Genomic DNA, 15,790 nt, shown 5'->3' with positions numbered 1-15,790 from the left:
TTCGGTGCATCAGATATATTCATGAAGGCTGTGACAGTTACAGAGTTTTGATTACTAAGAGTTGTTAAGAGAGGCTTAAGCAGAGGTACTTGAATCTCAGTCCAATCCGTGGGTCTGAATTTGGGCAGAACACAGACCTTTTTGAGACACTGACCTTTTCTTCATGAAATTATAGACATGTCCTTTCTGTAGCTATCCCCCTAAAATCAACAAATAAAATTAAACATCTTAAAATATTTCAGACCTCTATAGAAATGTTCCATGAACGAATGAAAATCCAAGTGATATTAAACACTCACCCAACTACAATATTAAGATCATAAGTAGAATGATGCTACAAGCAATTTAAGCAAGTAAATAATTTGAATATTTTTTCCATCTAAAATAATAAGAAGTGTCTACAAAAGCACATTCAGGCAGTCCCCAACTTTCATAGGTAGTGCATTCCTGAAAATGTATTTGAAAGTCAAATCTCTGAAAATTAAAGTGTTGCGTTGTTACCAATAAGAAATATCCCAACTTTCCTGGTGGTCCCTACATACTGGGTTTATACAGTATGAAAGATAGAGGAGTACCCTTGTGTTTCTCAGGATTTTTGTCCCTGTGACAAATACCTAAGAGAAACAGCTTAAAAGAGGGAAGATTTATTTGGCTCTTGGTTTTAGAGATTTTAGTCCATGGTCGGCCAGCTCTGTTGTTTTGTTGCTGGGCTATATTGAGGCAGAGTAAAGTCGCTCACCTCATGATGGACAAGAAAGGCATGGAGGGGAAGACAGAGAGAGAGAGAGAGAGAGTAAGAGAAGGAGGAGGAAGAAGAGGAAGAAGGGGCCAGGGACAAGATACCCTTCAAAGGGCACACCCCCTTGGCCCCATCTCTGAAAGTTTCCATCACCTCCCAATAATGGCATCAAATTATGAATCCTTCAGTGGATCAATTCATCAGTTAGGTCACAGTTCTCGTGACCCAGATGCCGCTCAATAATTGGATCCATCAACTTGGAAACAAGCCTTCACCACTTCAACACATGAGCCTTTAGGAGAGGTAATTCATATCCAAACCATAACAACTCTCATTAGAAGATGGCCCAAAGCATACTTCTTTTTACCTAAAAATAGGTAAGGAAAACTGTACAGCCCTCCTCCCCATAGGATGTGGGGAACCAGGGTAGAAGAAATAGATTCTGATCTACCTGTAGCATTCCACGTGTATAGGAGATGTCCCTATTACTCCCAGCCACTCTCCAAAAGTTGCAAAAGTTATCCGTGAAATAGAAAGAGAGGGTCAGGAAGTACAGATCATTTTCTCTGGCTGGTAGAACCTGGGAGCTGGAATTCAATATCCCTCCTCTAGTGCAGGGGCTCTGCAATGCCCACTTGGCACGTAGGTGAAGTAAATCTAACTGAGGTCTTGCTCCTAACAGATTTTGAGAATAAGGGGACTGAGTTACCAAAAATGTATAACTGCTTTCTCCAGAGTTGACTAGTTCTTTCCTAATATGACCAACTTGGCAAACAGCACCAACAGGAAATATCTTAAAATCATCATTAATCTCCTAATCTATGAAAGATCAATCTCAGCAATCAATTTCTAAAGAAATCAAAATACAAGAATGAAAAGGGCATGATATATGAGGCTGGGTTATAGAGGCCTAACCACCCTAGCCCTATTGCATGTGCTGACCCACTTACCTCCTCTGAATCTGGCGCCCCAGATTGAAAGCCCAAGGGCTTTTCGGCCCTGCCATTTGACTTAGACCTGTTGACTCAACCGAAATTCATACTGGTTTTAATTTGGGAGCTGGTGTTTCTTTCCAAGTCACAGAGACTTCACATTCCCATCCCCCTTTTGTAGCACCTTATCTTTGCACTCCTCTCATTTTATATATCCTTTTGCTCTCCTGCCTGAGAAAAGACTGGATTTCACACCTAATTAAAAGAGATTGTGTTACCCGCTGTTTCCTTTCTTGTTCATTTTCTCTTATGCACAGGCAGCTTTTTATTCTTATGCTAAGTCTTATCCTTGGACCCCTACAGTTTAGGGGACAAGCAGGAGCATAGTTCCTACAAAACAAAGAACCAGGCCCTCCACCACCTATTTCTCCAGGCAGATTTTCCCTTCCTTCCGGACTCACCCCTGCTTCAGCCCCATCCATTTGTGCTCTCTCATAGAATAGTCACTTAGAATAAATACATCATCACTGTCAGTAGTACAATTCTTTGCATGTTCCAAGTGAATGCCATCACAGACTGACTTATGTTTTTACTCTGGTGAAACAAGCATAGGCTATTATTTTTTAAACACAGAGAAATTTATTTTTATCACTTTCTCCACTTTGCCAGGAATTCTATATTTATGCCACTCTGGGTTGTTTTAGGGTGGGGAGGCATCCCCAAATACACAAAATCTATGTAAAGTTGTGTGGTTTTGTAGAATTAAGAGAGTTGGTTGGTTGATTGTGTGTGTGTGCGTGTGTGTGTGGTTTTTCTTTCTTCTTTCTTTCTTTCTTTTTTTTTTTTTTGAATAGCCCAAATGCCTATTCAGTGCCAATCTAGGAAAGAATAGAGTTAGCATTTTCACACCATTCCTTCCTATACAGTTCTTGAATAACCATCTAATCAACATTTGTTTTCAATGGGGGACAAATCTACAGTAGAGTATTTCAGATTTATTCCATTGGAATCTATACATTAATGCCCATTGGATGAAAAGGACATGTTCACAAAAGCCCGGACTTTGCCTTGTTGTGGCAGAAACTTTTTCCCACTGTATTAGTGTTAAAAATAAAAGAAAGCCTGGGAAAGGAATTGCCTCAGCATTGTGTGCTGGAGGCATGAGGCACACTTGAATGGAGAGGCAGAGTTCCTCCATTGCATCTGCAACCACATCAGCAAAAAACGATTCAGCCTTTCACTGCTAACTCATTGCAGTATGGGGCTGGAATACTCAGGGAGATGTTTAAGAATTATGTCTATAAAAATCCAACCAGACTTACCAGGTGAGGTTGTATATGTGTGAAGGTTTATGTTTGCCTCTGTGGTTTTTAATGAAGTCAGTGATATTATTGCAATAATCATAACTCAGACTATTTATCAAATTACCTAATTGTTTAGATTGACTAAATCTGTAATCCAATTTGATCAAACAAGTAATTTGAATTTTTCTCATGAAATTGTGTATGTGTTTGTGTATGGATGTGTGTGATAACATGACAGTTTCTGATGTTCATCATTTCTCATCTCTAAAGCAATCTTTATTATAACTTTCAGTGTCTTTACTGGTTTTTTTTCTACTGAGAAAAAAACAATGAAGGTCTGTATCTTTGGGCAATTCAACTTTGACTCTTCAGCGATCCAGTGTACACAGTGAAAAGAACACTCAGAGGCATGAGTTCTAATCCCAATCTTGCCACTTGCTAATGTTGTAAAGCTTTGGAAAAGTTAGGTAGTTACTTTGAGAGCCTTAACGTCCTCTTACATCAAATAGGAATAATAAAAACTGTCCTAAAAACATACAGGATTGTTGCAAGAAACACAAAAGATATTACATATGAAAGGGTTTTGTACATTATAAAATGCTACATGGATATTAACTATTATGATAGACCTGTTACCTAGAATTATATGAAAGAAGATAACTGCCATCTATGACATCTCCAGTGTTACCATTATGACTGATGCTATGGTTAAGTGTGTATTGAAAGTATGTTTTCATCTGTAGAAAAAATATTTTAATAAGGCCATCCTACTCAGAGATGATTTTACTGCCATCTGTTTACAGCCAGTTTTACTGCCTACTGTTTTACTTATGTAAAGAGAGACCTTGTGATAGTAAAATGATATATAGAAAATTCTACATTCTAGTGCCAGAACAAGTTTTTTTATTTCTTGCATTGTTCCATATGTGTGTGTGTGTATGTATGTTATGTTCTTTACATTAGAAGCCTCAAGACCTAGAAACATGAAGCCTGGACTGAATCATGGATAGGTGTAGAAGTAGCTGCAGGAAGTACTGGACAAAGCTTTTCACATAGCTTTATGGAAAACCCATGTAGATCCAAGGGCCAGCCATCATCCAGGGGCAAAGCACATGACATAGTGAAGCAGTCAAGAGGGTGAACAATAGAGTCAGACTGCCTGGGTTCAGATGCCACCAATGGCCTATGGTAGCCTTGAATATATTTCTTAATTTCTTTATCCTCATTTTCTTTATCTATAAAATGGGGATAATATACTACCTACTCCCTATGGTTGCTCCGGGAATTAAAAGAAATAATATCCATAAAGTAGATAAGACAGTGCTTATAGATGGTAAGTTCTAAAAACAAATAAAAGTTAACTCATTATTTTCATAGTATACATGCATAGGAAACTCAGCAAAAACCTGAAATTAGGTCTGTTGACTGAGTTCCTGAACATTCTTCCAGAGTTACTGCTGCCTTCTTCTGGGGCCATAATACACAGTTATAGGGGATTTGCCATGATTCTTCAATCTGGCAAAGAGAATTTGTTTTATGTAAGTGGAAAAATGGAAGCTATAGCCTAATACAATATTTCAGCCTCATACTAGATTTGACGGGGGTTGTAAGGCGTTCTCTTACATAAATTAATGCAAATCATATCAGTGAATGAAAGCACAGAGCTTGAAGGCATTTATTAAGCTCAAACAGCATGAGAGTGATCAAGTAAAGCAAGGTAAAAAAGGAAGTAGAGTTCAGACTTGCCTAAGCAGATCCCTCATCCAAAGGCAGAGAACAAAGAACCTAAAAGGTAGGCATTCCTCCTGTATACAGGCCAGTACCTCTGGGGTTGCTCCTCAGAAGACATAGGGATCTGGGTCACTGACAACAACCAATACTTGGCCACTTTGTTTTGAAAGCCCACTTACTTGGCCTCTATCAACCTGAGAGTTCAGTTGTAAAGGCAAGACAGCTGGAACTATTAAACAGCTCCTAGAAGAAAGATAACAGTCAGCTATATGGGGATTTGATTGGAGAGATAGTTCAGAAAGAGGGATTTTTGAGAGCCATCTGAGGTGAAGAAATGGGAAAACCCTAAGACTTAGTGCCATAGCCACCTGTTTTCTTTCTCAATGTGGATCAATATTTCCAATGTTACATCTTGACTGAACACTCTGAAATACAGGAGTGGCAATGGGTCAGGCTAGCACAGCCTCCACATAACTAACTGTTGCCTTCCTCCTGGGAGCTGTTTAATAGTTGCCTCTAGCAAGGCACAGAGCTCTGTTACCTAGGACAAATGTGTATCCCACACCTGGTTTACCTCTGTGGTCCTGGTCTAATTATTGTTCCCTTTCACTCTAAAATTGGCCAGATTGAATTGTAAATGTGATCACCTAGTAGTTTGGTCTCCCAGGTGAGCATAGTCAGATCTGACCTTTTCAACATCCTTCTTCATTAAGCTTCAGAATATCACCCGTTTCCCACATAACCATTCTAGGAAGTGTTTGAGCAAGTTGTCAGAGATAAGAAGAATGAGTAGATACAGAAAACAGCTGGTAGCCAGGAGATTGCATTCTGTAGCCACACACCATCTGGGAAACGTGGTGGCAGCTGTTTGGTTAGACACCTTAGTCTGAGTTGAATTTTCCATGCATCCATGATATGGGTTATAGTGATATTCCATATGAACTAAGAGGAAAGGGTTTTATCTCATAACTATGAATAGTGTTGCTATTTATGAATAAAATAAGAAACTTTGATAAATTAGTGAAAATGTAAACTTTCCCAAAGGACTTGGGCTTAGACCTGTCTAAAGTGGGATAGAGCACTCCCTGAGAACAAATCTTCCTTTCCTTACAGAAGTCATAGGAATAGGAGGCAAAGGACACATCTGGTTATACTTCAGCTAACTGCCTCAGCTAAAGTTCTGGGGGATTGATAGGTATGCCATATCCAAAACAGGTGGGGCACTGAGACGGGGAGGGAGGAAAACCTCAAGGCCTTGTTCCCCCTAGGTTTGTATGCTCATCCTGTCCATCTACCCCTGTCTGTATGTGCAACAAAAGTGCTTCTAGTATTACTCACCTGAGACCAAGATATTAGGAATGCATTCAGCTAGATCTGACCCATGCCCTGTTTTGTGTCTGCCTCACTGTACTGCAGGTGACATCAGTTGCAAGGGGATGACCGAGCGCATTCACAGCATCAACCTTCACAACTTCAGCAATTCCGTGCTCGAGACCCTCAACGAGCAGCGCAACCGTGGCCACTTCTGTGACGTGACGGTGCGCATCCACGGGAGCATGCTGCGCGCACACCGCTGCGTGCTGGCAGCTGGCAGTCCCTTCTTCCAGGACAAGCTGCTGCTGGGCTACAGTGACATCGAGATCCCTTCTGTGGTGTCAGTGCAGTCGGTGCAAAAGCTCATTGACTTCATGTACAGCGGCGTGCTGCGAGTCTCGCAGTCAGAAGCTCTTCAGATACTCACAGCCGCCAGCATCCTGCAGATCAAAACAGTCATAGATGAGTGCACGCGCATCGTGTCGCAGAACGTGGGTGATGTGTTCCCAGGCATCCAGGACTCAGGCCAGGACACGCCGAGGGGCACACCTGAGTCCGGCACGTCAGGTCAGAGTAGCGACACGGAATCGGGTTACCTGCAGGGCCACCCACAACACAGTGTGGACAGAATCTACTCTGCGCTCTACGCATGCTCCATGCAGAATGGCAGTGGGGAGCGTTCTTTCTACAGCGGTGCAGTGGTCAGCCACCATGAGACTGCACTTGGCCTGCCCCGCGACCACCACATGGAAGACCCCAGCTGGATCACACGCATCCATGAGCGCTCGCAGCAGATGGAGCGCTACCTGTCCACTACCCCCGAGACCACACACTGCCGCAAGCAGCCCCGGCCAGTGCGCATCCAGACACTGGTGGGCAACATCCACATCAAGCAGGAGATGGAGGACGACTATGACTACTATGGACAGCAAAGGGTGCAGATCCTGGAGCGCAATGAATCCGAGGAGTGCACCGAAGACACCGACCAGGCTGAAGGCACTGAGAGCGAGCCCAAAGGCGAAAGCTTCGACTCTGGAGTCAGCTCCTCCATAGGCACGGAACCCGACTCGGTGGAACAGCAGTTTGGGGCAGGAGCAACACGAGATGGCCAGGCGGAACCCACCCAACCTGAGCAGGCCACAGAAGCCCCAGCTGAGGGGGGCTCTCAGCCAAACCAGCTAGAAACAGGTGCCTCCTCTCCAGAGAGAAGCAACGAGGTAGAGATGGACAACACAGTCATCACTGTCAGCAACAGCTCAGATAAGAGTGTCCTGCAACAGCCTTCAGTCAACACGTCCATCGGGCAGCCATTGCCAAGTACCCAGCTCTACTTACGCCAGACAGAAACCCTCACCAGCAACCTGAGGATGCCTTTGACCTTGACCAGCAACACACAGGTCATTGGCACAGCTGGCAACACCTACCTGCCAGCCCTCTTCACTACCCAGCCTGCGGGCAGCGGCCCCAAACCTTTCCTCTTCAGCCTGCCACAGCCCCTGGCAGGCCAGCAGACCCAGTTTGTGACAGTGTCCCAGCCTGGCCTGTCCACCTTTACTGCACAGCTGCCAGCGCCACAGCCCCTGGCCTCATCCGCAGGCCACAGCACAGCCAGTGGGCAAGGCGAAAAAAAGCCTTATGAGTGCACTCTCTGCAACAAGACTTTCACCGCCAAACAGAACTACGTCAAGCACATGTTCGTACACACAGGTGAGTGCAGGCTCCCCTGGAGGCCTGGTAGCAGAGAGCTGAGGAACTGTGGGAAGGGAAGGCAGGACAGCAGGTGGAAGGGAAGGTTCAGAGTTATCTTTGACGTTTTAAAGAAAATCCACCACAAGCCTCTTCTAGAAGCCCCAGCTATGACCCATAGGAATGAAGTGCCCTGACACCAAAAGAAAAAATTACAGAAACCCTTTATGGAGAAGGGATATCCAGCCCACAGAAGAGAAGAACCAGGGCATCATATAGGCTGTATTCAAATATTGGAGTTTCAGAGGCAACAAAATATAATAGTAGTAAGAAACTTGAGCCCTGGAGCCATATTGCCTGGAGTTGAATTTAGGCTTGGCCACTACCAAACTTTGTCACCTTGGGAAAAATGACAATTTTTCTGTACTTTAGTGTCCTTGTCTATCAAATGAAAACATTAGTGATACTCCTTCCTTAGAGTGCTGCTTTTGAGGATTACCCTAATTAATATACATGAAGTTCTTAGAAGAGCCCCTACATATAATAAGGCTGTATCAGTAGTAGCTATTATTCGCATTATTAAAATGGCTAGGAGGTTCTAGTTCATTCTGTTTGACTTCAAAAAAATTGAACTGGACCAGTGCTTGAAACCTCCAAAGAGAATTTTTCAACTATGCAAAGGAATAAGGTTGTTAACAATCAGCGCTACTCTATGATAAATAGATAGACTGTCTCAAAAGGAACTGGGTTCCTGTAATTAGGGGTATTTAAGAACAGAATGGATGATGCTTTTGTAGGAATGTGGCAGAGGAGATTCAGTCATCAAGATGGGCAACATTAATGTTTTCCTGGATTTTATGATTCCAGAGCTGAGATCTCCTGACCTCTCAGCCAATTCTTTTTTCTACCTCCATAATAAGACACACATAGAAGTAAGAACTCCATGGAGGTGCCTTCATATAAGTGACCACCTATATGATTAGGATTTCACAGACTCTCTTTTACCTAAAAACACCTAACTCGATGATCATCGTATTTGATAATCTGATGAGAGTCACTCTCTTGGCAAACCTCTGGTTCCACAATATACCTATTAAATGACAAATAATTGTCAGGGAAAAATTACATACTTGAATTCCAATACATGAAAGCAAATTAATTTCTCAAAGCAATCTTACTTATCAGATCAGACTAGTAGGAATGTAAGAGACAGGGCATAAAAGACTTAAATTGAGGATTAGAAGAGAAGGGAAGCAATAGACATGCAGAAAAGACACCCAACATGGAAACGAACAACTGAAATATCACATTACGTAAGATGACCTTTGCCTTCTTTGCTGTTCATCAATGTAAATCAATGTATGTGCCTTTATGAAAATCAGTTATACTAGTTTACAGTTTTCTTACCTCCAAATAAACATAGAGACTCACCGCTGAATTTAGAAAGAAAATTAAGAACTGCTAAGTCACTATGTTTACCCAGGGTAAATGTGAATGCAATAATAACCTGAGATCAATCAAGAAAAATTAATCAAATAGCAATATCTATACTTATGTAGCAGCATAAGGCAAAGTACTCTCAAACAGTTAAGGTCCTTTCCTCCTGTAAACAGCTGTTTTGTAAGCCATCAAATTAAGGATTAATTTGTGGAAATATTTTCTTAGTTGACTTTGCTAGTCTTGGATCCATAAACATAACTACTCTCCTCTTCAGTGCATCTCTTCTAGTAGACTTTTCAGATAGAAAATCCACACATTCTATTAGCTCATGTATTAAAATAGGCTTTAACATAATGTACCCTCATGAAGCACAACAATAAAAAAAAACTGTTTATAATTCCTCAGGCAATATGAAGATAAAGCTAGAATGCTCTCAATTTGAAGCATATTTAGTCTCTAGTCCAATCCAGATGAATGTTTTCAGGTTTCAAATGTACCCTTTCTTAAAGAGGGAGAAAGGATATAGGAAATAAAACAGGGAGTGAATTTGACAAAGTACATTATATGCATGCATGGAAATATCACAATGGAATCCCTTTGTACAATTAATATACACTAATAAAAAGACTCAGTTTTAACCAAAAAACTAATAAAATAGGCTTTAAATTTGCTACATAAAGTTTTCATTGTACTACCAAAAATTTTCTTTTTCATGTATAAATACATTTCTCCAGTAGAGTCACCAAAGAATTCTATAGTTAACCCAAATAACTAGATTTGCCCATGAGAAAAACCAGCAATGGATTTGAACACTTAGACTTTTTTGAGGTTTCAAGTAGTCATTTTATACATCTGAGTTATGCTCAAAAGTATGGTGTTCATAATGCTGGTAAATTTTTGAAGTTCTCAGTACATTATGAAAGTGTTTGCATTGGTGTAGATAATATGACCACATCCGGAAACAATTAATCATTTTATATATACAATTGGACACCTTCTTTTAAAAAAAAAAGCCCTCTACCCTTTCAATCTAGAATTATTTGGTAGTGGCAATCTGGATTGTTCATTTGTATTTCAAGATGTTTGTCTAACCAAAGGAGTTGCTAAGCTAACAAAGTTTAGGAACAAGTGGCTTAGATTTTCAAAAGGCAAGACAGCCTAAACATGTGGTGGTAATTCAGAACCTAGATTCACTTGGCCCACATTTCTAAAGATTTCTCTACTTTCTTGGAAAACATTTTAAAAGTCAAGCATTCTAACTTTATGGGAGTCCAATGGAAAAAAAACTCAAATGTTTGGTAAGAAAAGATTCTAGAAAATACTGGGGGTACTCAGAAGAGCTGAGATGAACTTGATTTTCTTACCCATATTCTGAGTGCAAGAAAGTACCCAAAAAAAAGCAGCTTAATAGAGGCAAAAGGGAAAGAAATAACTAGTACACAAAGAAACAGACCCACGTAGTAATTAACTTTGCATTGTATTAGCTCAAAGGTTTAAGGTAGATAGCACTTGCTTTCAACAAGTGCAGAAAATCAGTTCTGAGATCTGGATTCCATTTAAAATTGTGTGTAGATCTATGTTAATGATCCACAAATTCATGAGAGGAAGTGTCTGAGACAAAATAAGTCACTCATGGGTTTAGCTTTGGAGCTGAGTTCTAGAAAGCCAAGGAAGTTCTAGTTATGAAGCATATTGCACAATGATTATTATTTTTCATGCATTAGCATATAATAGTTGTACAGGGGAGGATACATTATGACATTTGCATATGTGCTTACAATATATCTTAATTAGATTCACCCCCTTTATTATTCTTCCTCATCCTCCTCCCCCCCCCTTACAATAATTTCAACAAGTTTCATTGTTCTGTTTTCATACACAAATACAAAATACATCCACCATATTTGCCCTTCTTCACCCTCTCTATCTACCCTCCCCCCTCCCACTGGTACCTATCCCTGGACAGGACCTGTTTTACCTTCCTATATTTCATTGTTTTTTTTAAGTGTATATTGATTGTTCAAAGAGTTTTGCCTTGGTATTTCAGAGATTAGATAGATAGATAAGCACTATATGTATGTACAGTATGTATAAAGCACGATGTATGTAGTGCCTTAATCAGATTAAGGCCCATATTGCTTACTCTTTATCGCCTGCTCTCCCACTCTTCAACAGCTTACAGTTGTCAATGATTATAACACTAAAACTTAAGAGTGGGCCATAAGTGAAAATGATTATACTGGAATGAGAGAATTTGGGTCCTCTAAATGACTATGTGGCCTTAAACAAGTCATGTGATTTCACAACCATCAATTTTTATAGGGTTTAACATGAAAATAGTATTTTTTGCCTTTTGAGTTGATGTAGAGTTCTGATGCATGTGAGAGCCTTTCATGAAATGCAAAATATTACTTAATTTTTTTTAAATTATGATCATTTCTTTAGCCCCCTCCACTTGCTTGCTCTCTCTGTCTCTCATCTCTGAACATGTTTCCTTCCTTCCATGGGATTCAATTGCTGAAGCCATGCGATGTTCTGAGTTACTCTTGAACTTCATAACAAAAACTTTTCTTTTTTCATTCTGTAACAATTTTTATAAGAGTAAAAGAAACTCTCTTACCCAGTCACTCTTTATTCACTGCCAAACAAACCATGGTAGCACTCCATTGCCTTTAGGAGTTTTTCATGTTCATTTAACTACAACTTCCTGAGTTGCCAGAAAGGAAACTGAGAGTTTAGGATATGTTTGGAAGCAAGAGAATTGGAGAAAAACAAAGATAGCATTAACCAGCCTGTCACGGAACAAGGCAGGGCTCTTCGATACCTTCTCCCACCAAGATTTAAAAAAAAAAAAAAAAAAACCAGAGGTCAAAATAAAGGAATGAAAGGAAAAGGGAAACAGAGGCTGTTAGAAGGATAAGCTTGGCGTTAACACGGATATGGAAGGCAAACAACTCAACAGGTGGAAATTTCTTTTAAAATCTAAGTTTAGGACTTTTTGCTTAAAAAAATATCTATAAATGAATAATGAATATGGGCTAGCATATGTAGTTGCTTAGCAAATGTTTGTTGAGTGAGTATGTAAATTAATGTTCAAAAATGTAGGCCTGCTTTCCAGGAGAACTTAATTCAAGGAACTTATACATAAATACATTCTTTTCTCAGCAAGATTTCTAGATTTCTTTATATTTCTTCATTTCTCTTTTTTTTAAATTAGCTTGAGAATATATTATACAGATACCTGTATTCCCACTTAGTTTTCTCACCAACAAAAAGACACATGTTTTGGCTTTTTCTCAATCATATAATCAACAGTCCACCCCATTGGTGAATAGCTTTCATTCGTTTATATCCTCTGCACATAAGATAATTTTGCTTATTACTTTCAGAAGCTCAAGCTATTTCAGCCATGAATTCAGTGTAAGTAGACACAGTAATTATAGTAGCACAACAATATTAGCAATGGGGTAGGGATAGTTGACACCAAGATGATAATGTGAGCATCTTCATCTGGAGTTTAGACTATTAATTCTTTTGGAGTAAAGAATTAAAGCCTTGACTTTACCGCTTTCTAACTTAGTGACTTCAGATGAGTTCTAGGTTCAACCTGAGCCTGAGTTTTTCAGATCTTAATTGTACTTACATGGTTGTTCTGAGAATTGAGTAACTGACCAGAGCCATATAAGAACATATATGTTATGTATGTATAATGATGCCATACATTTTGCAATACAATCTGAGGACAAGAGGAGGGCAAGATAATCAGGTTAGGCTGGTGTCTTAGTTCAACCGTTAATGATTTGTTGGATGATCATTAGGATATTAATACAACTCTAATTAAAGATATCATTTTCTGGTAATGTTAACATTTACTCCCATTCATAATATTGTAAGAGGTCAAATAATGTGGATGAAGTTCCCTGAGATAGTCAAAATTCTGCTTACCATTAAAATGTCTTAGTTATCACTGAAGGTACAGATGTTTTATGAAGCAGTGTGTCCCCAGTAGGCAATCAAGCCCTCCTTGACAGTCACTAGGAACTCTGGCAGGTGATCGTACCAACTGTATCTCAGGAGTATGGGCCCTACTTTAACCAGACTTCTCTGGGTGGAGAGTAAACTCCAAAAGCAATGAAAGTTCCTACAGTTCCTTTTTGGTACTGAACTTTTCCCATTTTCTGGTCCAGTCTTGATTTTCCCTATTCAGAGGACCTGTACTTTTCCAGACACTCCTGCTGTCCTCTGCTTCTAAATTCCTTGCTGCCTGCTGCCTAACCAATAGCCTATTCTAATTTTTCACCCTTTCCTGTGCTCACCCAAAAAGATAGGTGGGCATTGTGGTATAGCAGAAAATGGAGAGGCAGAGAGGCTGGGAGTATTGCTCAAATGGTAAATCACCTGCCTAGCAAGTGTGAGGCCCTGAGTACAAACCCCAGTATTGCCAAAAAAAAAAAAAAAAAAGATGCACTTCTGTGAGAAGCAGAGAGAATGGGAGAGGCGCAGGTAGTAACAGTGCTTCTGAAAACATCTAGGTGACAGCATTTGCTGTCCTTTCTGCCCAGAAAAAACTTAGATAGAATGAGAATCAATAGAATAAGTGAGTTCTTGCTCAGATCCCAATGCAAAAGCCACTATTCAAAGGTGAGGTGTTTTGACCCATTTGGATGGCTTTCATTGGAACTTTGTGAACTTTGGGCAGAACCCTCTGCATCTACTAACTAAGCAATATCTTTCTCTTTTTTTTTTTTTTTTTCCACTTGCCAGTCATAGTAGAGTAAGTGTCAGAGCTGGTCCATGAGAAGTTGAAGAGCAAGCATTGAAAAATGGAGAAAAACAAAGTTTCACCACTCCCCTGCCTTTGGAAAGGCAGTAAAGGCCTTTCTCCTCAATTTCTTCACCTGCTGTTCAGTTTCTCTGTCCCTAGTGCTCCGTTGCTGATTCCTAGGAAATCCTCTGTCTATGCTATGGACTAACATTTTATTCGTGATACCACTTCTTTTCATTAGTGTCTATGATTGAGAGTAGACTCTACCCTTTACTCTGAATAAATAGCTGCAGTATAATCACCTGCTTTATTGATCATTTGAAATGTTTTTTAATTCTGAATAGAATTCCCTGTACACTGATAGTCATTTCTCACTTGGTTCCATTTATCTTTAGTTCTGTGCTTAATGGAGCAGTTTAGTTTTTCTTAAAATGACCACATACTCTATACTGAGAGCCTGATTTCTTTAATTTCCAACACAATCCCATAAGACAGGTACTTTCTACACTATTCTCAAGTTATAGATAAGGAAACTGAGGCTTAGAGAGGTTAAGTAACATGACAAAGTCACTCAGCCAAGGAAATGGAATTCATATCTGACTGCTGCCCCCAAATGAGTCATTTTAAAGTGAAGGGGCTCATTTTAGCCTGCGTTCATGTCACAATTCAGTATCCACTTTGCACCTTGTGTCCCTCCCTAACAAATCAGACTTGCCATTCCTGGAAATCTATCTACTACCACTTATTTATCATCACTTTTTATTACTCACTTGGAAAGCAATAATCAGCAGTCCACATCCATTTCATACACAGCTTCTAAAGCCCTTTGAGGATTGCTGTAAGTAATATGCAGGAAAATAATAGAAAAATTTTAACATTTCTGCTAAGTGATGTTGTTTCAAATCCACACATTTAGAAAGGAAAAGTGGGCACCTGGCTTATCCAAACATATACTGCATTTAGTCAGACAGTTCTGAAGGGTCTACATCCCACCCTCACAGTCCTGAGTAATTATAGAGAGCACCATCCTTTAAGGAGCTCCCAAGTGCTTTGCAAACTCTTTTCCTCATTAACTAGCATACATTTTTCTGTGGCAGGGAAGGGAACAGGATACTTTGTCCTATTTAAAATGTGAGACTGCTAATGCATTGAGTGATTAAGCAAGTCGCCTCCGGGTCATTTGCTGACAAGGCCAGGACTGGAGTTCTCTAGGGGTTGTGGACCACTCTAAGCAGAAGACCAGTAAATCCACAGAGGGCAAGGCAAGTGTTGGGCTGAACTCCTCATTACAGAAGGCAAAACAAACCCAGTGAGATGAAAACGGTTAAAAAGCTCAGGGTCACACGATTAATTAATGGCAGAGCTGGTACTACACGCATACCAACAAACATATAGATAGTATGGAGGGAAAGATGACAACTGTGAAAAATCAATTTATAGTTGGATTAGAAGCGTGTGAAAGTAAAAAGCTTTCATCAGTGACCTTGCCTAGAGGAAAAGCACATAGTCAGAAAGTGAAAGTTTCAAATAGCAAGAGCATTTTAACACAAAGTTGCAACTTTCCAGCAGCCAAAATACCATCTGGAACTTAAGCACACTTCCCATTAAAGGTGACAGGTGGATATGTTTTAAAAGATAGTTGGCCAGCCTATCATAGCCACTATAAATTGTACTGAAAGCACAAGGATAGCAAAGACCAGCTGAGTTCCAAGTGTGTTTACAGCTGACAGAAATGTTTCAACTAAAAATAACATGCATGACTGTCTCTCTTAGGGAATCTCTCATTTGAAAAAAATTTACCAACATAAACACTATGCTCTTCAGCAAACCAAGATTGTTAGCAATAAGCCTTCCCTAATTTCTCCTATTTTAGTATAAA

General features: G+C 40.0%; 1 protein-coding gene across 7 annotated transcripts in view; it reads left to right on the top strand.

Moving 5' to 3' along the window:
* The window catches only part of Zbtb20 (zinc finger and BTB domain containing 20), an 815,899-nt gene that overhangs the window by 775,365 nt on the left and 24,744 nt on the right, over positions 1-15,790 (top strand). For all 7 annotated transcript variants that reach the window (XM_074073198.1, XM_074073194.1, XM_074073196.1 and 4 more), the window contains one exon: positions 6,123-7,727. In XM_074073198.1, coding sequence (XP_073929299.1) covers positions 6,123-7,727 — 1,605 coding nt within the window. The remainder of the gene's footprint in view (positions 1-6,122; positions 7,728-15,790) is intronic.

Source organism: Castor canadensis, chromosome 5 (assembly GCF_047511655.1).
Source record: "Castor canadensis chromosome 5, mCasCan1.hap1v2, whole genome shotgun sequence".
Classification (NCBI taxonomy): domain Eukaryota; kingdom Metazoa; phylum Chordata; class Mammalia; order Rodentia; family Castoridae; genus Castor; species Castor canadensis.
The sequence above is the reverse complement of the archived record's forward strand: the minus strand, read 5'-3'. Positions and strand labels throughout refer to the sequence as shown.